Below are 25,892 nucleotides of genomic sequence, written 5' to 3'. Positions count from 1 at the left end.
GGACCTAGACAGAGTCAGAGGAGAAAGCATTTTGAGTTGGATACAGAAGTTCAGTAAGAGCTTGTTAAATACGTGCAAACGTCTTATATTCCATATTTTAACATTGTTATCGTTAGTTGTCATATTAAGCCCCTCTTGGCTTGGGCACATCCCAGAAAGAGCTTTGTTTTGGGCTCACGTAGGATTTGAACTTGTGTCACTGATGAGGAAGATTGTACCTCCGTGGTCTTAAAAAAAAAAAAAATACAAGCTTAAATATGTTCATGTGAATAACATGGTACAAGCAGGTACAACATTACTTATGAGTGTGAAGTAGAATATTTTAAAATGTGAATCCTGAGGCTGATAGTGTAAGCTGGGAACTGGGTTCTGAAGTTGGGGCAAGTTTGGGTTTGAATAGCTTCCTGTGTAGCCTTCAGCAAACCACTTACCCTGAGACTCAGTTTTCTCACCTGTAAAATGGTAACATCAAAAACACCCATGTTCATAGAAGTCCTTTGGTTCTGTCACTGGGAGCTTCTCTTTGGTTTTCTTTCTAATATTGTGTACAATCTAGTGCTGTATAGTCTCCACTGTCTTTCCAATTATCCTCAGTACCCCAGCTTTCTGCCCCGTCTTATTCTTCCTTCCTTTAGGCAGATCCTACCCCTGAAGTCTTGTTCATTTCTCACGACAAGAAGCTCAGCTCGTTGCCTCACCACACAAACCACAATACTTGCCCCGATAGCTAACATTAGGAGCCTTCATGAAACGGAGTCCCTGCCGGGGAGGCCAAAGGAACCCGGTGCCTGGCGGAGGCTGACCCGTCCTTGAACCTGACCCCTTTCCCGGCCGAGGTGCTTTCCTCACCAGCATCTGCCTGGCCGAGGCGTCCTGTGGGGATTCGTCCTGTTCTCACAGAAAGGTCTCAAGTTTAGAGCTACACCCTCCAGGCCAACAGGAAAAATAGCTTTCTGTAATGAAAATGGTTAAGTTCTCAAAAAATTTAATACAGCATTTTAACAGCCTACATGATCTGTATGTAGCAGCAACCAGTATTGATTATAAAACTGCATATTTCGAATAGTAAAAAAATGCAAACTGTGCTCTTCAGAAAGAAACCTAAAGGAAAAAAAGAACATTTGTTCAAAACTCCACAAGTGAAAGAAAATATTAATGGAACTATAACATAAGCTCCACAGGGCAGGGGTTTTGTTTGGCCTGCGCTCTGCTACAGCCCACGTGCCTAGAACAGGGTGGGCACAGAAGGTGCTCAATAAATACATGGCGGATGGCTGTTTTGACAATGAAATCTGATTAGAAATTGCAGGAATTAGAAGTGTCCGGGCAATGAATTTAACTAAAAAGCTAGATAAAATGTGGCATTTTAAAATGACCTTGAAACAAAATGAATTAAACTAATAGTTCTTTTCAGTTTATAAATGGTTATTATTGGTTTAAAAACTAGCCAAAGACCGGTCAAGAAGCGAGTATTTGGATATATTTAGTGTATAAAGTTTTATAATATACCTGTCAAATATCCCGCCAGTCCGCAGCCCACAGCCTTCTTGTCCCTGCTTACAGTCCTGGGTGTCTTTTCTTTTCTAATATCCTTTAGTTACAAGGAACCGACGGCAAACGCCGATGAGCCAAAGCAGGAAACGGGAGGTGGGCTTTGCTGGAGGGACTCTGGTGGCTGATGGGCTGGAAGAAGCACCAGCTCAGAAGGCCCCGTGGGCTGGAAGGAAAGTCTTAGCTGTCAGGACTGTCTCTTCCTGAATGTCTGCCTCATTCTCTGAAGTTTTTTCCATGCGCTTATAACCAAGGTGCCAACATCAGCAGACTCTGTCTTCCTCTCCTGAGAGGAAGTGTTTTCATAGATCCAATTAGAAGGACCCAGGGAGGGAGGCCAATTGGTTGAGCTTGGGAGACACTGCCCATGTCATGGGCCAGTCTCTGTGGATGGGGAGGGTGGGGCACAGGAGGACCTGGCAGCCCCCCTTTAGGACGTGCCAGCTATGAAGGTGAGCAGTTCCCTACGGAGTGACGAACAGCCCAGACGAGAGCAAATGTCCTTCGTAAGGACAACGAAAGCCCTGCTGGGAGCCCTCCCAGACAGACGGCCTCCTGCGGGCCGGCCTGCGAGGCTTCCCAGGGTCTGGGTCCTTGTTGTCCTGAGAGCAGTTAACTGAATTACTAAGATCTTCGTTATTAAAATGAGATAACAGTTTTATCTGAACTAAAAAGGCAAGCATAACATTAGTATCTTTCCCTGAGAGATCAAACCTCCTCATCACAACTTCATAAGGTTGGACAAGCCTGATACGCTGATGAATAAAAAGTCCTTCCATGTTACCAACTGGGAACCACGGCCAGATGCTGACCTAAGGCCTCGGCGCTGGGGAAGGAGACTGGCTCTGGCCTCCCTTGTTTAACGTGAAAGACCCACGTCCCAACAAACCAGTGCAGCCACAGGGCGGTGTGTGGTATTTGGCTTTACTTTATAAAAATACACAACTTAAATACATAGGACACTCTCTATACACGACATAAACAACTGCTGGATTTTACACTTTGTTATTTCAATAGAAAGCAAATGTGAATTACCTCGTAAGAGCAAATGGTCTGTTTAGAGACTCTGCATTCACAGTCAAAGGGCAACCGATGCAGGAAGCCTCCCAAACGGTCCAATTTCCACCAGGTCACCCCCCCCCCCCCCCCCCCCCCCCCCCGCCTTCACTGCACAGCCATCAGCACTGCCTGTTCCAACAAGCGGATGCACCCACATCACAGTTTAAACGGCCATCTTCTCCAGAGGTGTCTCATGGGAAAACCAATGTGCAAATAGTATCCAGTGTATCTTACAGTTGTGCTCAATCCCAATCCCACGTCCGAACCTCTTTCCACTTTGCAGAATTTGCAATGGAAGGCGGTTAGCTATATTTTGCAGCTAAATTCGTTTTCAAAAGTTTTGCCAAATCACAGGCAGACCCAGCGAGCTGTCACTGTCACACACTGTGTGCAACAGCTCACCCCTTCCAACCGGAAACGGAAACCCCTCACCCCTCTACACTGTCCCTGTCTGCGAGGGGCGGCGACCTCATTTCGTGCTGCACCCACTGCTTTCTTTCAGAAACTCAGCTGCTTGTCTATGGCTCATGGGGCTAACAGTGAAGTAGGTACTCGTTTATGGGTATAAAAAACATTGAGAGTTCAATGCTGAGAACATAAGGTAAGTTTCCTGAGGTAAATGTGAGCCTTAAAGAACGGTGCGAGCTACAGCATGAGAGCAGCTATGTGGGGCAGCAGCACAGTCCGTTAAGACTGACAACGCCCAGGACATGCTCATGTGAAGCAGCAAATGCCAGCGGGGACTCAGAAATGCTGACGGTCCAGAATTTACTCTAATGGCGGCGGCAGGAGAGGCAGCGGGCAGAGGCGGTGCAGGCTAAGTGTGTGGGTGGGTTGGATGATGAGTCTGAAATGCCTCCAGGGGTTTCTAACAAGTTTTGGTGACTCAGATGTGGAAGGAGCGGCTTTTCTTTAGTAATAACTGTTCAAACTTTTTATTCCTTTTTGAATTCTCTCTAGAAAATTTTTTTTAGCCATTGCAATTATTCTGCTATTACTCTCACTGATGTGCTCTGACTGAATAATTTTAAGATTGAACTATAAAGGGCATATTTGCACCAAGAAATTACTGCACAGAGGTCTGTAAGTTTGTATGAAATTAGTACTAAGAACACTTCTCATTGCTGTTCATGCTTCATTATCTTCTAATATTCTACTCAAGAATTATGGAAGTCAGAAAATCCTGGCTTCCTCTCCTGCTTTGCTATAAGTTAAGCAGCTCATGGCCGTGTACACTAACTCACAACGAAGGTGCTGGGACCTGAGTCCCAGGACCTGAGAGCAGGAGCAGGCTGAATTTCAACAAGCCAGTCGCTACCCAGGGGTACGGATGGAAGGCTAAAGAACACCCACTCCACCCCCAGACGCACGCTCTCACTGCAGGTGAGTGAGGTGGCCGACCCAGGGCTGGAGGACAGAATGAAGACTGGCCCCAGCTGCTTATACCGGGCCCCACACTCAGCGAGTGGGCAGGTCCCCTTGGGCTGACACGGCATGCGTGATCCCTCACCACACGACTCCTCAGTTCTGCAGCCAGCAGAGCGATGCTCATACTGTAGGCATGATTGCGGCCTTAAGCATTATCGGGTCCAGAGAACCTTGGGTTGGAGTCCTGCAGGCCCAGAACTGGTTAAAATCAAATGGCCAGAGGAAAACCCCACCAGAAATCGTATCTCAGATCTCAATTCAGAAAAAATGAGATGAGAACCTACCAGAAAACAATGCTCTGGTTTCCTGACAAGCTCCCTGCGGCCCCAGGGCAGCCACGGAATGCAGCTGCTTTGGGAGGGCAAGAACCCAGACCGCAGTGGGCGTGAATGGATGGAAGTGCCTTCCTCCTGAGTGTAGGTACGCTGCCCGGCCATCTCTATGGGAGAGCTGGTGAAGCTCACAGGAAGCAGTGCCCTATGTACCTTAAAGCCCGGTCAGTGCAGCACGGTCACAGCTCAACACATGAGCATCGTCATGAGAGTGACAGGCGATGGGCCACACCTGAGAGAAAGGCCAGGCCTGATCACCCATCCCTGGGAGACCGAGCGGAGACTATGGGGAAATGGGTTTTCTCCGTGCAGTTAGTTTTTATAATCTGTGGTTTAAAATATCACTATTCAGAAAATTCATCCCACTCAGGCTTTAAGATCTCCCTGAGATCTCACCCCCCACACGTGCCTCTGGTCATCCAGACCCAGGCCCAGCTTATAAGGGAGGCAGTGGGAGTTAGCCAGGGACTGAGGTGAGGAATGATGGCGGATGTAGTATACAGAACAAGGAGGCTCGAGAGGAGCTAACACTGAGGAAACCTGGCTTGTTGGGCAGCACCCCTGCCTTTCCCACCGGTATTTGTCTGCAGCAAATAATGCAGAAACCAAAAAGGCATAAACCTCACATGGGGGCCCCGCTAAGGCATCCAATGTGCCTGAGCCGGGCTGCGGGCCCCTGGCGGTGTATGCACAATCCAGGGTGCCCTGCAAACCCTTGTCTTGGGTGTGACTCCTCATTCCCAGCTGATGATGCTCTCCACAGCAACCAGCACCCATTTCCACAGCCAGGGAGCGACCTCAGATCCAGGGGCCCAACTAGCAGCAGCCAGTTTACCCCGAAGTGTGGCTGCTCTCGCTTTTACCCTTAGGACTGGCTCATCTCTCCCCCTGGTGGTCAGAGAAGGGAACAGACTAAATGTCAAAAAGGCTGCTTACTTCAGAATCGCATCGCTGTTTCACAAACTTCCAAGGGGCTCTAAGAGTGCATTAATTTTAGATGGATGGCTACGAGGCCACCTAAGGACTCATTCTAAAAGGAGCAACTTGAAATGGGGGCAGCCATCTTATGTGATGGTCAATCTGCAAAAAAAAAAAAAAAAAAAGGAGCAACTTGCTTGTGAGGTCACACCAACTTCCAGGGGTTTCGATACTGTCTGCTAGTTTTTCTTCTGATGGTGAACTAATAAAAAAGAGACAAGGTGAAAGGTCTTCCTGTCCTCCCTCCAGAAACCTGTGGACCCCCCTGGGCAAGGGGCCTGCGGGAGGATCTGCTGTCAACTTGGAATGTGCGAAGAGCGCCGCGCAGGCGTGGGTTCCCTCGCTCCCTGTGAAATGGCAGCAGGCGCCGGATGGCTGACGTGGGGCTGACACACACGGGAGGGAAGGAGCAGGGAGTCTCGGAGGGAAGCCCACGCCGGTGCTGCGCCTCTCCGCACAGCCTACTTGATGCTTTTCAGGACGGCCGTGCGGGCGTTCACCACCGCCTTGAAGGCGTCCTCGCTGCCCGGCGCCACGCACTTGTCGGGGTGCAGCAGCACGGCGAGCCTCCGGTACGCCTTGTTCACCTCCTCCCTGCGGAAGGCAGAGCTCCGTTAGTGACAGTTACGTTTTAGCTGCTTGAATAATGTAACGACTCTAACGGTAAGCACATCCCAGGTAACTACCACCCCTTTTAAAGATGGGACTAGCAAACATACAACTAAGAAAAAAATGCAGTAGAAACTGAGTACATAAACGCTGAGAAAACATTTGGTAAAGGAATGATCAGATGAAAACAGCACTTGGCACCTGGTGGCGCTGAGTGAGTCTGACAGCAATAAGGGTGGGGAGGGGTGGCGGTCAGGGCAGGCCCCCGGGCGGGCTCTGAAAATGGGGGTTGTGACCTAACATGGGGGAGGGAAATACCGGGCAACTGGCAGAGAACTGGAGGCTGGGCACAGGCTGTGGCCCGGCGTGTAGTTCCCTGAGGAAGCTGTGGGAAGGACAAGGAACCAGAAGGCCAGGGAGAGGGTCAGTAAGTGAAAGGCCACGGAGGCAGAACAACAGGCAGCGGGATCTGATCAGCATAGGGGTGTCGAACTCAATCAGAGAAGGGGCCAAAATCTAAAATCCAGCCTAAATCACGGGCCGAATGGTTTACTGAACAGTCATAAACTGACAATGTCATAAACTGACAGCGGAGTGCAGTGATGACAGCGTGGTGCGGGCCACATTGCAAGGCCTGGCGGGCTGGATTTGGCCCACGGGCCTTGTGTTTGACACATGTGGATCAGCAGCAAGAGGAGGCCTCCATGGCACAGGGTGTGGGAGTGCCGCTTCTCGAGGTTAGGGGTCAGGCGGGGTGCCGCCATAACCCAGGTGAGAGCATAGCGTAGCCGCGTTGTCTGTGCAGAAAGAGAAAGGGATCGTGTGGACCAGGAGGGGGAGTGGCCTGGGAGGAGCCAGATGCACAGAGGGGTAAGCTACAGGAAAAGGGGCTAAAATGAGTCGTTTCCTGGGGAATCTGAGGCCCAGGGTAGATGGGGTACCGATGGCCAGGAAGGAGCACCTGAGAGGTACAGTGAACTCCGGAGATAAAGAAGAAACGAGAGATCAATCTCCCAGAGAGGAGAGGAGTATAAGACCCGCGGAGCCCCGAAGGGATCTTAGGCTTCCGAGCTCCCCAATGAGCGGGAATCGGTCAGGGCGGGGCCTGGAGTCCATCTGGTCCTGTAACCTTCCCTGCTTTTTTTTTTTTTTTTAATATACTTTTTATTGATTTCAGAGAGGAAGGGAGAGGGAGAGAGAGATAGAAACATCAATGATGAGAGAGAATAATTGATGGGCTGCCTCCTGCAAGCCCCCCATTGGGGACTGAACTCATAACCGGGCATGTGCTCTCACCGGGAATCGAACCGTGACCTCCTGGTTCATAGGTCGATGCTCCACCACTGAGCCACACTGGCTGGGCTCCCTGCTCTTCTTTACGCTCAGGTGTCAGGCCTCTAAGAAGCTTCTAGAACCCAGTCACTGCTGGAAGGAGTCTGCTCTGTCTCCATGGATGGCTTTCTTTCCCACCTTTTGTAATCCAGGTTCCCGCTGTCTCCTGAGGCTGGGTAGCGTGCTTTCTGAATGCCCTAGCTTTCCTCCTGTGCTTTTTATCAAAGGACTTCTCGTTTGGCTCTGTAAATTAGGGAAACGGCCTTTGACTTCTTGGTGTGATGGAAAGTCTGTCAGCTTGGAGAGACAGGTCTCAGGGCCACGTTAAGTTCTCCGTGTCCTGAGCACACGTCCTACGGCTTTTCCGCTCTCTGCTCTTAGGGGAGCCCTGCATTCTTGTTTTAATCTCTCATGGAGCTCTTCTACATAGTTTCAGCATCAGCTCCCAAGAATCACATCTCCCCCGAAGGACCCTGTCTCTGAGCAGGTTCGGCACCCTCCCTCTTCCCTGTGAGCGAGTCCTGGGGAGCCCCTCTCTGCTCTGCTTCCCGAAGAAACATGTCCGCTGGGGACTGGTATGAGGCCTGGCCCCCTGCGCTAAGAGAGCCTTTGAGGAATTCTGGACACAGACAGTAGGGGAGTGAGGGCCAGGGCTAGGGTGTGGGAGCGGGCTGGGAGAGGTCAGTGGGGGGAAAAGGAAACATGTAATTTTCAACAGTGAAGACTTTTAAAAAAGAATTCTGGGTAGCAGAGGAGGCTTTCAAGGAAAATTATGGAGAAACAGGACTGAGTCAAGTGTGTAAGAAATATATTAATTCTACTGAAGATTAAGATTTTCTCCAAGTTCAAGAACAGTAAACAATTAGCACTGAACAAACATTAAAACTGTCTATAACTTAAAAAAATGTTTGTAGGTTTTGCCTCAGTGTGCTCAATACCATACAAAATTAGTTTGCTCTCTCCAGAAAAGCAAAGGTAAGAACGGGACATGTTTCTACTGGCAAAGGGCACGGAACTTAAGGAGATCCTGTAAATGTTAGTAGAGTCCAATTAACCAGAGTGAATAAATAAGAAACCAAAGCTTACTTTTCTGTAATAAACATTATTCTAAGTTAGTAAGCAATCGTTTCTTAGTTTTAGAGCCAATATCCCTTGAGGATGAAATGGAAGAATTTAGAATGAGACATGGAAACCTTAAAGTACATTTAAAAGATCCCAGTGATGAGGACAATTGGGGGGGGGGGGCGGGGAAAGGGCAGAGGGTGGGGTGGGAACCTGGTGGAGGGGGGGGAAAAATGAGGAACTTTTGTAATAATATGAACAATAAAGATTTATTTTAAAAAAAATAAACAAAAGATCCTGGTGAACTCTGTGCTCTGTACATGAGGGCATCTGTGCTTAGAAGCCTGGACAGTCGAGGTGACCAATAACTGCCTTCCTCCTCCCTCCCCTCTTTGCTTCTGGACTAAAGATACGCTCTGAGACCAGAATGGAGAAGAGATGCTAACACTATTGACGCTGACAAGACAACTTCAAGGTGTGCTGGTGTGCGGGTGTGGGTGTGGGTGGGGTCAAGGTGAATAAGTAGAAAGGGAGAACTATGGAGAGAAAAGCGAGGGTGCAAAATCAAAAGATGTGAGGATTCTTATAATTAGAATATGCACAGTGACAGTATTCTATAGTAAAAAGTGATGCAAACTTGGACAGTTCTTAAGAGAGTAGATCCCAAGAGTTCTCATTACAATGAAAAACACTTTTTTTTCTCTTCTGTATGAGATGATGGATAGTAACTAAACTTGTGGTCACTGCTTCACATTAAACTATACAATCCTGCATGTGAATTACATTTCATTAAAACGGGGGTAAAAGTTCTATGACCAAACTGAACAATGGGAAAAAAAGAAAAAGTTATATGACCATACTGAACAATGATTTATTCTTGCACAGCAACAGAGTAGTGATTATATTTCTTTTTCTCCCAAATAATTCTTTTGGCTAAAATACAGTAACATAAATACGCACAGATGTGAAGAAAGACACATACGCACACACAGAAGGTGGGGGGGTAGGGAGAGGGAGGAGGAGAGGGAGAGGGAGAAAGGAAGAGAAAGAGGGAGAGAGAGAGAGGAAAAGAGAGAGAGAGAAAGGGGGGGGGGGCACTCACGCACACATGGTGTGTTCAGGGTCAAGAACCAATTCTGCCACTAACTCCTGAGGTTACTGAATGTATTTAGTCTCACTAAGTCCCAGTTTTCCCAGCTATAAAATGAAATGTTTGGACAAGTTGATTGCTAACATTTTTCCTCTTCTAAAACTCCATAATTTAAGAGTTCTCTTTTGTAAGGTATTTTTTAAAGTTCATTAGCTTCAAGGCTCTTAATTCCACAAGAGCAGAGCGTACGATTCCGAAAAGCATTTCTGCATACAAACTACAGCTTCCACCTCAGGCAGCTGCTACCGCCTGAGTACCAAAGAAACAAGCTGTTTCTGACTCAGTGAGGGAGTGTTATTGAGTCGTTGGATACATTTCCACACACCTCTATATTTCTTGACAACTGTGAGGAGGTATTTCGTGCCTGTGATTTTGACAACGAAGCCGTTCTCTATCACAGAGCTCAGCACTAACATCACAGAGCACTGCTTACCTTGAGGCTCCAGGTTTGACTCCCAACATGTCCCAACTGTCTTTACAATTCCGAATTCTGCGAACGGTGTCTGCCTGTTCTTTGGTGAAACCAGCACTGCTATTTGGGATAGGACGTTTCCCGCCATTTTCACATAAGTCAACTATGGATGCATAAAAGGTCTGCAAAAGGAAACACATCCCACAGTAGAACTGATTTTGTGAAAATAGGAATTCCTTTTAAGCATTAACTAAAGGGTTTTAATATATTTCAGTAACTCTTAAAATTCATAATACAGTAAATATTTCAGAGGGAAATAAGATCAAAGAAGTAAAGGAAAGTATACTGTTGGTGAGTGAAGAGAGAGAATCTCAGCAGACAATTGGGAACCACCCAAAAGAATCAAATGCAAATTCCAGAACTGAAGAGTGTTGAATTGAAAAATTCCCTCAGTGGATTCAACAGCAGGTTGAAGTCAGAGCAATAGAGATTATGCAATCTAAAAAATAGAGAAAAAAGTGGAATAAAAATAAACATAGCCTAAAGAATTGTGGGATAAAAATCAAATGATCTACTATGTATAATAGCTGGAGTCTCCCCCCCCGACCCCCCCAAAACAGGAGGGAGAATAAAAAGAAAAGGAGGGACAATAGGGCATAATATAAAGGTTTTAAAAAAATCTCCCCAGCCCTAGCCAGTTTGGCTCAGTGGATAGAGCGTTGGCTTGCAGACAAAAGGGTCCCAGGTTTGATTCCAGTCAAGGGCACATGCCTGGGTTGCAGGCTTGATCCCCAGTAGAGGGCGGGCGTGAGGGAGGCAGCCATCAATGATTCTTATCATCATTGATGTTTCTATCTCTCTTTCTCCCTTATTCTCTGAAATCAATAAAAATATATATTTTAAAAATCTCCCCAAATTTCCTGAAAAATACTGCACATCAATCCAAGAAGCTCAACAAGCCCTTGGTAGGATAAATTTAAAGAGAACCACACCTAGGCACACAGCACAACTACTGAGAATCAATGAGGAAGAGAAACTCTTCAAAGTAACTGGAGGAGAGCCTGACCAGAGTGGTTCAGTGGCTGAGTGTTGACCTATGAACCAGGAGGTCACGGTTCAATTCCTGGTTGGGGCACATACCTGAGTTGTGGGCTCAATCCAATCAGTGATTCTCTCTCATCATTGATGTTTCTATCTCTCTTTCTCCCTCTCTCTTCCTCTCTGAAACCAATTTTAATTTTTTTAAAGAAAGTAACTGGAGGGGGGAAAAAGACATTGTACACAACCGAGTAAGAGTAAGAATGGGTGCTAACGTCTCAGGAGACACACTAGAGACCAAAGAGAAAGAATTAACAAACATAACGTGCTGATTTAGCCCCCAGATATTATCTATGACTCTCCGCCAAATCACTACTCCTCTTGGGCGCTCTCATATCTGAGAAATAAGAGTGATAATTGCCGTACATTGTTGAGAGTCTTAAAAGTGATGACATATGTAAACCCTCTAGAACTGTAAAACACCATTCAAATGGCTGAGTATTATTGCTGCACATATACTGTATAGGTACAAACCCACATAGGGCTGTTTCACAAGAGGAGAATCGTGGCAAGCCAACACAGCCTTATTTGATCTGGAAATAGAAGCTACTGGTGCCCAATTTAGCCTGACAGTGAGGATGGAACCTGTCTTCCAAGAGGAGGGGTGACACTTGTGAGGAGAAAATTCTGCATAAAAGATTAAGTAAGATCCCACTCAATAATTAAGAACAACTCTCTATAGTATAGCTACATTACTTAAAATGCTAAAAATGCCCAAAATATCAGATGTAGTCATAAGAAAAAAATGCATTATTTATGCCACCACTTACTTCCAAATGGATCTGTCATTAAGAGTTGACTTGACTTTATCACTTAAGTATTTGAACAGCCTCCTCCCCTTAAAATTATTCAAGATCAGGAAATTTTAAAAAAGTGGCTGTCTATTCAGCTTGCACAGTGAATGCATCCTTCTATTGCCCACGTGATTGGCGAGACCTGTTTTTGTGTGTGACTGGCTGGATGTGTAACAGCTGCACATGGCCATGACACAGGATGATCTTAGCATGGCAAGCCAATTCTGCACACAAATGTAAGCAAAGGTAATTTGGGAAAAAAGTCTCTGTCCCACTGAGGTAAGTGTAAAATAGCTGCTGTTAAACTTGATAATCATCAGAATCACCTAGAAAGCTTTTTCAAAATATAGATTTCTGGCTCTATCACAACATTAAGCTTCCAATAGGCCTGGAACCCAGCAATCAGTATTTTGAAGAATTTCCTCAAGTAACTCTGATGATCAGCTAGGTCTGGTCTAAAATAGACAGTAGACAGATATCACACATACATATCATATTCATATTCATACTAGAGACCCAGTGCATGAAAATTGGCGCATGGGGCGGGGCAGGGGGGGCTCCCTCAGCCTGGCCTGCCTCCTCTCACAGTCTGGGAGCCTTTAGGGATTTCCTACTGACAGCTTAGGCCCGGGGGAGTGGGCCTAAGCTGCAGCCTGGCCTCCCTCTGCAGGAGGTGACCAGGCTGATCAGGGGAAGGCGCTGTCCCCATCATCCCACTGCTGCTGCCACTGCCAGCTGTGGCAACTGTGAGACTGAGCCCCATGCCTCACAGCTACCAGGGCTCATGGCTGCCTGAGCCCCGGGCCTCACAGCCACTGTGGCTTTATCCAGATGGATGCCCAGAAGACATCCGCCCTAATTAGCTTATTACCCTTTTATTAATATAGATTCTTTCTCTTTTTCTCACCAGCTTCTGAAAAGAAAGAGCTTATTCAAATGAGAAATTGCTGTTTTGCTTCTCATAATTTAAAATAAAATTTGGCAAGGGCAGTTTCGACACAAATTTTAAAACAACAAAATGCTGGGTTACCTGGAACATCTCATTAATTCCCTCTCCGGTTTGTGCTGAAGTTTCAAAGTACAGGAACCCTTTGCTTTCGGCCCAAAGACGCCCTTCACTTTCATCCACACAGCGGTGCTTGGTGCAGTCAATCTGAAATGGCAACGAGGGCCAAAGATGGCCAGTGAGGTCTGTCAGCCCTCACTAAGCAAATACTATTCTTAAATGAACCCGGTCTCGCACATCGAATGCCCAGGACCCAAAGGGACAAGAGGATGACTGGCTGAGTGGGGCCTATTAGCGTACTCCCGAGTATCCCTAGAGGGCACTGCTGCTGGCTCCCCAGCCTGCCACACCCACACCCAGGGGTCCGGGGGCCGGGTCTGCTTTCCACGGACACTCTTCACCTAATCACCACCCTCCTCCAATCAGATCGGTGTGTGACCATTGGCATCCGCCTCTCCTGCTGTCACCAGACACAAAAACGGGTAAAACAGCTGTTGTTTGGTTGTTCTTGTGTTAGGGACTTATGTTTTGAAAAGTTGTTGATTCCTATATTACCAGAAAGGATTTTTTCTTTCCTTTTTTGTTCCCCCAAACTCAGAGCTGCACTCCTCCCACAATAAACCTAGGAAGCTGAGCGTGCCATTCCAAAGCATTACCTTGTTGGCACACACTACGAAGACCACGTTTTCCATGTTCCCGTGAGGCCCAAGGTCTTGCTTCATTTCCGCCAGCCATGTGTCCAGGGCCTCAAAGGAATCCTTCTGCCCCACGTCGTAGACCAGCAGCACGCCCTGCGTGTCCTTGTAGAACTCGTTCCGCACCTGCAGAGAAGAGGATGCACAGAGCTGGAACCGGCAGGCGGAGGGCTTCGGGTTTTATAGGAAAAGGTAAAACCCACACCGGGTTGTTTCAAAAGAAGAGAATCATAAAGTTTGCAAAGTTTGTGTGTTCATCGTATCTGCTGTTGTATCTCAATATCTGCTGGCCTGCTGGCCTTCACTTCAGGGAACGTTTTACAAAACCAAAGTAACACAATAAACAATCCGCTAGCAGACGGCCTGGGGAGGAAACAGTGGCTCTGCCTCCCCTCCTCACCTCCAGCTCCGCTCCCAGAGGGGACAACCATGACGTGTGGTTGTCAGACCTTAAAATAACACAATTATGTCACGTTCTTCTCAGGAAGAACATGGGAGCTGAGTGAACAATGAATAAGAACTTACGGCAAAAATGACACAGATACTATGATAGAAGAGGCAGAGCCATCTAGACAACCCATCCGCAGCCGGCTTTCCCGGGCGGCAGGTCTCTCTGAGGCCTGGAGCTGAGCAGCAGCCGCAGAGCCGCACTCAGAGCCACACCTGCTCACACTGACTATGGTGCGACCAGGGGCAGGCCCTAACCTCTCGAGTCTCAGTTTCCTCATCTGCAAAATGGGGACACCCTCCTCACTCCCCAGGGTTTATGGAGAGTAAACGAGGTGACGAAGGCAGAGCACCGCCATGTGCAATAGCTTCCTACCCCCCCTCCCCTCCCTTCCTCTCTCTCTTTTCCTCCCTCCCTCCCTCCCTCCCTCCCAGAAAATGGAGAGATGGCTTTTCCCTATTCTTCCTGTAAGTACAAGGAGAGCCTGGGCACCACACAGAAAACACATCAGAAGTCTCGGGAGGTGGAGAGAAGGAGGCAGACAAGCCAGGACCTCTGGCTGGGGACGGACAATGTGAGTTCCCTGGGCTTCCTGTGCCGCATGCAGGCAAGACAGGGAGCTGAGGGAGTCCGCCTGGAAACACCACACACAAAAGCCCTACCGAACCGCTCTCTGTAGACAGAAGACCAGGCGAGGGGAAGCCTCACGAAACAGAGAAACTTTAGACAATAACCACTCACTTCCGCTAGCACCTCAAAAGATTCTGCCTCTCCACTCCCCGCCCCCCTCGGGCAAAGGCTGGGTAGAGACTTCAGAAAAATAAATCCCTGAGAAACACAGTAACAAAATGAAAAAGCTTAGAAATTGAGCTCAACGACAAATGGAGGGGACAGTGGAGAGAATCAGAGAACTAGAAGGGAGACAATAAAATTAGGCAACCTACACAACAGAGAGAGAAACAAACAAACAACAAGCAAACAGAATAGAGCCTCAGGGGGACCCGGGGCACTACAAAAGATGAGAGTCCCAGGGAGGAGAAATAGGGTGGGACTGAAAAGGCGCTCAAAGAAATAATGGCTAAAAACCCCTCAAATGTGGCAAGAGACATAAACCTACAGATTCAAGAAGCTGAGCAAACCCCAAACGGAAAGAGCAAAGAATCCATGCCAACACATCACAATTCCACCTCTGAAACGAAAGACGAAGGGGAAGCCATGAGAGCAGCCAGAGGAAAGTGACGCCTCTCTTCTGGGGAAAAACGTGTCAGACGACAGCAGAGTTCTCCTCAGAAACCGAGCCCGGAGGACTGTTCGGGCCGAAAGGAGGAAGCCCAGCCCGGGCCCAGCCGGTGCGGGGCTGGCCCTGGTCACCGTCCCTGCACCGCGATGAGGTGAGAAGCAGCTCCTCTAACAGCTGGTCCTATACCAGCTAAACTCACTTCCTGTTACACATGGTTTGGAGATGGCTGTCTCAGGTAATTCAGGATCACTGGCTAAACCCTGATGACAGTGGGCATAGGTTTTCTCAAAAAGGCGCTCTTACCTCATAGAAGAAGGGGTGTCCAGCCATGTCAAAGATGTTCACTTTGATCTCTCTGTCTCTGACTTGTACCCTGAAAAGTTCACATGAAAAAAAAAAACACAAACCATAGAAGGTCATAGATTCTGCATTCACATTAACATTATTCGTCACTTGTAAAATCTGTCACTGGAAGTTTTAAAGGTGTCTGTGTGTGAACATTCAAAGAGCTTCTCAGTGCTGCCTCTCCCCGACCCCGGATCATCTGCCACAGGAGCCAGCACCTGGCAGGCAGCCCTGCTCCTTATTCTAACAGCACCGAGCTGCGTGGCATAGGCACTCACTCCCTCCAACCTCCCCAGGGCCCGCATCCCCCCATCACTGACAAAGGGCGGCTCTGACTATGGGATTTGGGACAAGTAGAAGCAAGATGAAGGAAAACAAATATTTTGTTTCCCTTAGTAAGACATCTTAGTTACTACTGGTTACACTTGGTTACCATGCAGGACAGTAACAATGATTACATTATTAACAATACCTGTTTAATTTTCTTGTTATCTTCATTTGAGCAATAGCAATAGTCAATTTTTTTTCCAGAAAGTTGGAAATAGAGAACAGAGCAAAAAGGGAAATAATAACCATTTATATTAGAATTAACTACTGTTAACATTATAGCATTTTTGCTTCTAGTCTTAAGAAAAATCACTACTGGAAAATGAATGAATAAAACATTGTAAATAATTTGCACTGAGGTTAAAGAATAGAGATTATAATAGTAAATTAACCAAGGGGTGTCTTTTTTAAGTAAATATTTCAGTCTTAGCATTGGTACGACTCCCTCCCTGCAGGGGGATGAGGGAGGGGCAGGGGGAGAACCAGGACATCGGCACCTGCTCCCTATTTCCCAGTTGTTGTCTAGTATTTGTATATTTAAGTCAAACTAACCACCACTCCTCATCTTATCGAATTCCCTCTGCTGAGTTCTCTACCATATCTCATCACAAGTAAGAAGCACATTTGTGAAATCAGAATCCATCTAATAAAAGAGAACGTGAGAACAGCAAGGCAAAACAAAACAAGAGTTTGAGACCATCTACAAAAGACCTGGCATAATAATTTATACTAGAAAATTTTACCTTAGAGAGAGAGCATTTGAGAAGGTATGGACTGAAGTACATAAAGCCAGACAGTAACACAAGCGTGCTCACACACGCACACTCACAGAGGTCCATTTAACCTGAAGCCAGAGAAATCTGCCTTAAGACGGCAATGCATCACCTCCGGGCAGTGCTGCCCCACGCTGCGCCCGAAGACCACTGCGTCCGACTGGGGAGGGCTGTGAGAACCAGACCCGGGAACCAACACCTCGGCCTAAGAGTCTGCACACTGACAACTCCACAGGCAATTCCTAAGAATACGGAAGTCTGAGGCTCACCATATGAAAACAGGACAGATGGAATGGGCATGTTATTGTAATGGCCAAAGAGTACCCCTCTTCCCCCTCCCCTCCCAATGTGGTTCAGATGTTCTCAGCGATCCCACAGCTGACGGAGCTGGAAAGGCGTCTGTCCTACCTGATGGCCAAACCTTCCCTGCAATCTTTAAACTTGGAATATTAGTTTCATTCCCTCACCAGAAGGAAAATGTAGACAGCGTGAGCCTGAGAGCTGCTGGCAGCTGAGTGGACAAAGCCAAGAGGAAGAGAGAGAGAGAGAGGTATATAAATAGAGAAAGAGGTAGAGAGAGGAAGAGAGAGATGACTTGGCTATATTTGGTTCCCGTCATCTCTGAGGCCCAGCTCCATTTGGATTCTGTGAACTGACGTCCTTTTTATTTTTTTGCTGGAGTTCAACCGAGTTGGGTTTCTGTCAATTATATCCTCCTGACTCATCAGGGATAACCATCTTCTCCAAAAACATTTCAGCCACAAACAGAAGAGTCTGTTGAATAGACCAGCACTCTGTGGCATAATATGATGCTTCTCATTTCTTAGACGAATAAACTAGTGACTTATGTGATCCAAAACAAAACCAGGATCCCCTCACACATCACTGATGAAATCCTGTGCCCTGCACTACAGATACACCCTCCCTCCCCATCTACCTTTCTGAAGGTTCCTCTAATATTCTAATCTGGCAAACTTCCCACTCAGATATATCCATCTTACCTAACAGTAAATATTTATTGAGCATCTACTACGTACAAGCCCTGAGCCAAGCACCTGGAGATCATTTACACTACTGCCCCTTATTCACAGCGTTTACAATCTAGCGGGAGACATTAAATATACACAAATCATAATAACAACACAAAGTGACTTATGGTAAGTACCATAAACAGCAGAGAGTTTAGTCCTGACTGATGGAGGTGTTCAGAAGGCCTCGGGGACAGGAGTATTTCACACCTTCCAGGGACAGACAGGTGGAGAGATGAGGGGAAGGGCCATGTCAGGTGCAGGGTGAACACTGGCCCCGATAGGACAGCATGATGGCAGCTCAGTGATGGAGAGTGAAGGAGTAAAGGAATGTAATGAGAGATGGGGGGAGGGGAGAAAAGGGAAATTGGGGCCAGAATAGCAGGTGCCAGAGATTCCACCTTTAGGGGGTGCTGTCTACCTCAATTCTATTTGGCAGCATTATTTCCCATAATGTAATGCTTCCTCTCCAAAATTATTTTGTCGTCTCCCCTTAATATCAAATATGGGTATGCAATCCACTCTCGATCCACCTCCAAATAAACCCTCAATTATAGCCAATTTCACTCTTCCTCGATCATTTCTCTTCTCAAGTCCAATAGGCTCTGAAGATCACCAATCAAGTTCTCTGATAAAAAAATGTTCACATAATATTTAGACTTTTTAGAGAGGCTATTTCAAAATGCTCTAAAAACACACCTGCTAATAGGCCCTCCTTCTACAGAAACACGTTTCCTGGAAAGTGACACCTGCCATTAGGCTCCATGCTGACCTGCTCCCAGGCAGGTCCCGCCCCTGGCAAGGCTTGCAGGACAGGATGTGCTCGGGGAGGAATGCACACCTGATAGTGCTGAGGGAGGCGAGCTCTGCGCATCTGCACGCTCTCATTCCTACTCTGCCCCAACTGACCCCAGCATCTCTCTCCAGACAGAGCATTTGAGAGGGTTCTGGATTTCTATGTAATTTACAATATACTCACTTTGTGACTCCATAGTCAATTCCAATTGTTGCAAGGTATTTCGACACAAATCTTTTCTCACAGTATCGCTTGATAATACAGCTCTAAAAAGGTGAAAATACATGCTTTTAGTAAATAGCCTCTGAGAACATACACAAAATAAACACATTTCTTCACATGCTTGGTGTCTTTATTCATCACTATAAGAAAGCATTTTTAAAGGCAAAAGTATAAAATAACTGAAACAAATGCTAAAAGTGAAGATTTTAAAGAAAAATTATTTCATATTCTCCCCTTAATATCAAATATGCTTATGCTTTTAGTTTAGTTATTAATCCTTGCACTCTTTTCTTTGAAGATCTCTTTTTTTTTTTTTTTTTTTTTTTTTCAGAGAGGAAGGGAGAGGGAGAGAGAAATAGAAACATCACTGATGAGAGACAATCACTGCTTGCCTTCTGCACAGCCCACACTGGGGATTAAGCCCGAAACCTGGGCATGTGCCCTGACCGGAATTGAACCATGGCCTCCTGGTTCACAGGCTGACACTCAACCACCAAACCATGCCAGCCAGGCAAGATCTCCTCCACTTTTAACAATAACAACAAAATATCTAAGTCTAGCCTTGACCTCCCTCCCAAGACTAGATCCCCATTTCCAAATATCTGCTAGACTAGTTTCTACTCAGATGTCCTGCTGTTACCTCAAACTCAAGTAAAATAGCGCATCTTGCTGACAATGTACTTCTATTAATATTGCTACCATTTTCCCAATCACAGAGGATCAAAAGGTTAAAGTCGTGTCTGATTCTGAGCCTTTCTAAATCTTGTGAATGTTCCTTCCATCTCTCTCTGCATTCCAAGTGCCATCAGTCCCTCTCTGGTTTAGGTCATGGTGTACTAGACACTGTATGAACTTCTCCATCTTTCTGGCTCCTTTCCTCCCAACTTCAGCCAACACTGCACACCTCTAACATTATTTCAACTCAGAAAGCTTTTCATTGCCAAGACTTCAAAATCCAAATTCCTTTGTCTGTTATTCAGGTCCTCGGTAACCTGACCCTAATCTGTCTTCTCTGTCTAAACTAGGGGTGTCGAACTCAATCAGAGAAGGGGCCAAAATCTAAAATCCAGCCTAAATCGCGGGCCGAATGGTTTACTGAACAGTCATAAACTGACAATGTCATAAACTGACAGCGGAGTGCAGTGATGACAGCGCGGTGCGGGCCACATTGCAAGGCCTGGCGAGCTGGATTTGGCCCGCGGGCCTTGTGTTTGACACATGTGCTCTAAACCCTTCTATATGAACTCTCCATTTCTGCAAAACTTCCAGGACCTGACTTCCTGACTTTTGTCATTACTTTTCCTTCTACTTGGGATAAACTTTCCCTTGTCTTTTCAAATCTTAGTTATCCTTTAAGGTCCAGCTCGAACTCGGCACTCAGGTTATAAGAGATCTTGTCTGCATCTGAACTCCCCTAGCACTTCACATACTCACTATTACACACACACACACACACACACACACACACACACACACACACAAATCCTATGCATTGCCATTAGTCATACACTGCCTTGTAGTGTTAGTTACCTTTTCACATGTGTATATTTACTTTATCTCTTCAACTAAACAGTAAACTATGTAAGGGCATGCACCAGTATTTTACTTCTTTTTATCTTTTGCAAAATTAGATCAGTGCCAATGAAAAACCAATTTAAAATGACTTTTATATTAATAATAATCCTTAGCACTTATGAAACATAATTTACTTGAAGTGCTGATAATGGAGTTTGTTCTACTTAAATACTTTCCTGATGATCCTCAATCTAATTAAAAGGACAATTACTATAAAAGGGACTTAATAAACTTACCCTGGTAAGGGATTAGGTGCAATCTTGCCTTCTCTGGGACTTTCTGAGAACAGCACCCTAATAAGGGATTAAGTGTGAGTGCCCCCTTGTGGACATTCTGAGAACAGCACCAAGTAAGAGATTAAGTACAATAGTGTCCTCTTGTGAACATTCTGAGAACAGCACCCTAGTAAGACAGTAACAACAGCACCCTGTTTTTATTTTATTTATTTTTTTATTGATATATCTTTATTGATTTCAGAGGAAGAGGGAGAGACAGGAGCATGGATTCCAGGCACAAAATCTCATTTTTTCTTATTTCATCTCTAGAACCTCTAAAAAACAATGCTGAGTAATAAAAGAAAAATAGTAAGTATCCTTTTTGTACCTATTTTTAATGGAAGTTGCCTTAACATTTTACCATTTGGTATGTTTGCTGGCGATTGATAATAAATATTGTTTTATCATAAAGTGTTTACTAGAATTGACTTATTATATCAAATATTTTTTACAGTACTGGAAATATTTTCTCCAGTAATCAGTTGACAACAAATTATGGAGTTGACATCTTGATATTAAGCCGTTTGTATTCATATAATAAACCCTTAATAACAGTGAATTATTTGCTTTATTGTTGAATTCTGTTGATATTTTTAAATTATGCATCTCTATGTCTATGTAAAATTGGTATATCGTTTTTTTTTTAACACTATATCAATTTTTGCTATTTAAGTTTCCATGACTTCCTATAATAAATTTGAGTCCTATTCATATTTTTCTTTCCTTGGAATAACTTAAGAAACTGAAATAATGTTATTTAAAACTTAAATAAGGCTTATTTATGAGCCTGATAGCTTTTTAAATGGAAAATCTCTTTGCTTTATTTATTTCATTTTTTAAAACATATTTTTATTGGTTACAGAGAGAAAAAGAGAGGGAAAGAGAGAGAGACACATCAACGATGAAAGAGAATCACTGATTGGCTACCTTCTGCATGCCCTACACTGGGGATGGAGCCTGCAACCTGGCATGTGCCCTGACTGGGAATCAAACTGTGACCACGTGGTTCATAGGTCAACGTTCAACCACTGAGCTACACCATCTGGGCAATGATAAATCTCTTAATTTCTTCTGGGGTAACTGGGCAGTTGGGCTTTCTACTTCTTTTTGAGTCAACTTTGGTAATTTATATTTTGCTAGGAAATCCTCCATTTCCTTTACATTTTCAAATGTGTTCCCATAGAACTGTAGGTAGCATTCTCTAATCATTCTTTAAATCTCTTCTAGTATGTGACTCTCCGTTTCAATACAAATCTTGTAACTTTTTGCTTTCTCTATTTTTTCTTAAACAGATTTTAGGCACTTTATTAGTCATTCCAGAGAATTCCCTCTCTCTTTTGGTTTATATTGTGTCCTTTTCCTAATATATCAAGGAATAAATTCCATTAGATTTTTAAAATTTGAGATATACCATCCCATAAAATTCATTTTTATTTTTAAAATATATTTTATTGATTTTTTACAGAGAGGAAGAGAGAGGGATAGAAAGCCAGAAACATCGATGAGAGAGAATCATCGATCAGCTGCCTCCTGCACATTCCCCACTGGGGATGTGCCTGTAACCAAGGTACATGCCCCTGACCGGAATCGAACCTGGGACCTTTCTGTCCTCAGGCCGACGCTCTATCCACTGAGCCAAACCGGTTTTGGCAAAAATTCACATTTTTAAAGTGTACACTTCCGCCGAAACCGGTTTGGCTCAGTGGATAGAGCTTCGGCCTGCGAACTGAAAGGTCCCGGGTTCGATTCCGGTCAGGGGCATGTACCCTTGGTTGTGGGCACATCCCCAGTAGGGGGTGTGCAAGAGGCAGCTGATCGATGATTCTCTCTCATCGATGTTTCTAACTCTCTATCCCTCTCTCTTCCTCTCTGTAAAAGATCAATAAAATATATATATATTTTTTAAAAAGTGTACACTTTCATGGTTTTTAATATACCAACCAAGTTGGACAACCATTAAATTCCTTTAGTTTTTATCTCTTCTATAGAAATAAAATAATGCATTTTCCCCTTTGACAACAGATTTAATTTTGTCTTGAAGGTTATAGTATTGATTTTATTCATTTTTACTGCTTTATAATTATTTTGTTATTTGTTTTGAATTGCTTTTTGATCCAAGGATTATTTACTAGAGCATTCCTTAATGTTTAACTTATATTTATTTGTATATTCCTACATTTCCCAAATTCTTCAAAATGAGTACTACTTTTACAATTGGGGGGGGGGGGGGGATGTGTTACATTTAAATCTTTTATTCACCTAAAATTTATTTCTGAGAAAGGAATGCAATAGGAATCTACTCTACTCCCAAATAGTAGGTAATTATTCCAATAGTACTTATTCAATGGCCTCTATATCCCCATGATTTCATTATGTTTGTTGTAAACTGAATTTCCTCATATGTTTGGGTTTATTTCTGAACTCCATTCTATTCCACTAATGTCTCTATATTTCTTTTTCAGTATCTATAGGAAAATCTTGGTAACTTTAAAAGGTGTTTTAATATCTGGTAGTGTTAGTCTCCTCTCATTTGTTTTTTCACAATTTTCTTAGTTATTTTCATGTTTCATTTTACATAAGGACTTTAGTACCTTTCATTATGTTCTGAAGGAAAATCTTACTGGTAATATAACTGGAATTGAATTATATTTGTGTATTAATTTAAAGAATTAACATTTTTATAATACTGAATGATTCTAATTAAGAAGAAGTATCTTTCCATTTGGCTAGGTAATTTTATGTCCCTTTGCAGAATATGAAATATTTCTTCATACAGATCCTACCTAGTTCTTCTCAATTTTAAACGTAGGCACTTTAATTTAATTTCTTATTGTAAAATAAAATAGTTTTTCAGTTATGTATTCCAAACACTTATACTTTTATGTAGTAAAGCTATTAATTTTTGTATATTAGTTTTTCCTTATTGGATTTTCTTATTGTTTCTAATAGCTTTTCAGTTAATTTTCTTTGGGTTTCTAGATAAATAATCATACCATTAGCAAATAATAATATTGCCTTCTTTCCAGTACTTCATGTTTTATTTCTTTCTCTTACCTAATTGTACTGTCTAATAAATGACATTGGGAATTTGGGGCTATTTCTAATGTAGCACCATTAAGCACAGTAAAGTTACAAAAGGGATGCGTGCCAATTTTCCAATTTGGTACCTAACCTTCAAAAGGCATTTTATTCTTTTATTTTCAAGGCCTGGCACATAGCTGATGTTCAGAAAATGTTGCCTTTCAGTGAATGCTGTGTTAGTACTTACATGTATCCATAGATACATAAACAGTAGAATGCTGCTAAACGGAAAGGAAAGACACTGATATACATTGAATGAGCATTAATTGTATGTACAAGGCGCTGGCTTACGCATCTCATTAACCATTGGTGGAGAGCCTGCTCCCAGCTGATTCTGACAGTATGCCCTCATTGAGAGCTTTGCAGTGCGGGGTAAGGACCCAGGTTCTAATCCTGTCTCTGTCACTAATGTGATGACTTCGAGAGATTCTTACTACACAGCTTCCATTACCCTGAAGGAGAGGCAATTTGGGCGAAGGCGAGGCAGTCTTAGGAGCCATTTTGGGGGAAGACCTGGGCCACCTCTCACCCTCCATCCCCCCCATACAATAGAAGAGGGATTAGCTGATATCGGGAGACTGAGGAAAGAAAAAGGCAGTGGAACAAAGGCTTCTTTGAGAGATCAGATGTGGTGACACCACCAAAAAACAAAAAAATAAAAATAAAAAAATAAAATAAAAAGGGCAGCTCTGACTGGTTTGGCTCAGTGGATAGAGCGTCAGCCTGCGGACTGAAGGGTCCTGGGTTCGATTCCAGTCAAGGGCATGTACCTTGGTTGCGGGCCAATCCCCAGTAGGGAGTGTGCAGGAGGCAGATGATCGATGATTCTCATCGATGTTTCTAGCTCTCTATCCCTTTCCCTTCCTCTCTGTGAAAAAAAAAAATGTATATTTTAAAAATTAATAATATATATATATTTTTTATTTTTTTCTTTTTTAAAGGCAACAGGCTCCTAGAGGCCCCCTGCGACTCGTCCCCCGTGAAACATGTCCGCATCCGTGATGCTTCCTTAGGACTGACATGCTGATTCTGGGCTCCAGGTCTGCAGAGAAACCCTCTCCGCGTCCCCCGTCCTCCCTGCACCCCAGCCAGGTCCCTCCGGCCTCCAAGCACTGCCTGGGTGACTAAACTTCCACTCCGCACCCCTCAGCCCGGATGGGTCCCCCAGAACGCAGACAGGGTGCCTAAGCAGCCGGCCTGACGTTGGGGTCGAGGCCTCCTTCCTCTCTTTGGGGCACAGTCGAGGGTGAAGAGCCACAGAAGACACCTCCTCAGGAAGGGTGACGTCGATGGGGCACGGGGACAACCCAGAGGTCAAACAGGTCAGGAGAGTCTTCCTCCCGGCGCCCCGGCCCGGGAACAGAGACCCCGGCCCGCTCAGGGGCGGGGCGGGGGCTGGGCCTCGGGCTGCGGAGTGGCCGCCCTCCCAGCCAATCGGCACGCCGCTCCGCCGCGGAGGCCCCGCCCCCCAGCCCGGTACTCACTTTGCCCACCTCGGCGTTGCCCATGGAGATGACTTTGATGCGCAGGGACTTGCCGGGCTCCTTCCGCTTCGGCAGGCTGGCGTCCATGGCCTCGGCTCTCCCGGGGCCACTCGCCTCGGCCTCTCCTTGTCACACGCCGGCCCGGCTCTCAGGCCTCCTCAGCCAATGGCGGCGCCGCGGCTGTCGTACCCGCCCGGGCTCCGGGGCTCGCCATCCCCGCCGGCTGCACCGCGGCAGCGGGCACAGGCGGTTGCGGGGTAAAAGTCTCGCGATGCTAGGCAGGGGAGGCGTGACGTCACCGCCAGGCCCTGGAAATAAAGTTGTGGTGACCCGGTCGGCGGGGTCCAGCGAGGGGCCGTCCGGGCGGCTCGGAGTGGGCGGCTCTGTGCCCAGAGGCTCCAGGACGCGGGCATTCGATGCCGAGTGGCCTTTTTACGGCAGATCCTCCCCTGGGAAGCATCGGGGATGATGGATTACCTATTTCAAGGCTCAGCAAGCCAATATTCTGAGTAGACCATGGTCCATTCGGAATTGTTTTCTGGATCCTTCCGTCCACCCTGGCGGCCCACTCCCTGCTCCAATGTTGGGTTTCCCCGGCTCCGGCGCCCAAGAGGCAAAGCCAGGAGCCAGGGGGGTGGGACCGGTCAGGGCCCAGTTCGGGAAGAAGGGCTGGTCCGAAAAAATCCTCTGCCCCCTAATCCAGTGCCAACAGGAGCCCCCAGTCTGGGGCACAGAAAGAAGGACTTTGTTCAGGTAAACAGTTAGCAAGCCAGGCAAAAATCAAAAGTGCGC

The 25,892-nt window shown here is 45.6% G+C and overlaps 1 protein-coding gene across 2 annotated transcripts; it reads right to left on the bottom strand.

Moving 5' to 3' along the window:
* Positions 1–5,475: 5,475 nt before the first annotated feature.
* On the bottom strand, positions 5,476–25,370 carry DNAJC27 (DnaJ heat shock protein family (Hsp40) member C27). 2 transcript variants are annotated; one of them, XM_084901464.1, is made up of 7 exons: positions 25,110–25,370; positions 18,647–18,729; positions 15,498–15,567; positions 13,468–13,632; positions 12,836–12,958; positions 9,935–10,095; positions 5,476–5,942 (listed from the first exon to the last, which is right to left on the bottom strand). In XM_084901464.1, the coding sequence occupies exons 1-7, from the start codon at positions 25,185–25,187 to the stop codon at positions 5,810–5,812; spliced, it is 813 nt and encodes a 270-aa protein (XP_084757590.1). In that variant the 5' UTR covers positions 25,188–25,370; the 3' UTR covers positions 5,476–5,809. The 2 variants fall into 2 exon arrangements, with proteins under 2 accessions (XP_084757590.1, XP_084757589.1); XM_084901463.1 differs by having other exon boundaries at positions 25,101–25,369.
* Positions 25,371–25,892: the final 522 nt, after the last annotated feature.

The sequence above is a fragment of the Pipistrellus hanaki genome (assembly GCF_964339955.1).
Source record: "Pipistrellus hanaki genome assembly, chromosome: 12".
Lineage (NCBI taxonomy): Eukaryota > Metazoa > Chordata > Mammalia > Chiroptera > Vespertilionidae > Pipistrellus > Pipistrellus hanaki.
This window is presented reverse-complemented; position numbering and strand designations above follow the sequence as displayed.

What these genes read in the sequence shown, in the direction of transcription:
- DNAJC27 (XM_084901463.1), bottom strand. Translation starts at nt 25,187, where the DNA reads ATGGACGCCAGCCTGCCGAAGCGGAAGGAGCCCGGCAAGTCCCTGCGC. An exon ending in ATTGACTATGGAGTCACAAA is followed by an intron (nt 15,568 to 18,646) that starts GTGAGTATATTG and finishes TGAACTTTTCAG; the next exon opens with GGTACAAGTCAGAGACAGAG. An exon ending in GTCAAACCTGGAGCCTCAAG is followed by an intron (nt 5,943 to 9,934) that starts GTAAGCAGTGCT and finishes TGCCTTCCGCAG; the next exon opens with GGAGGAGGTGAACAAGGCGT.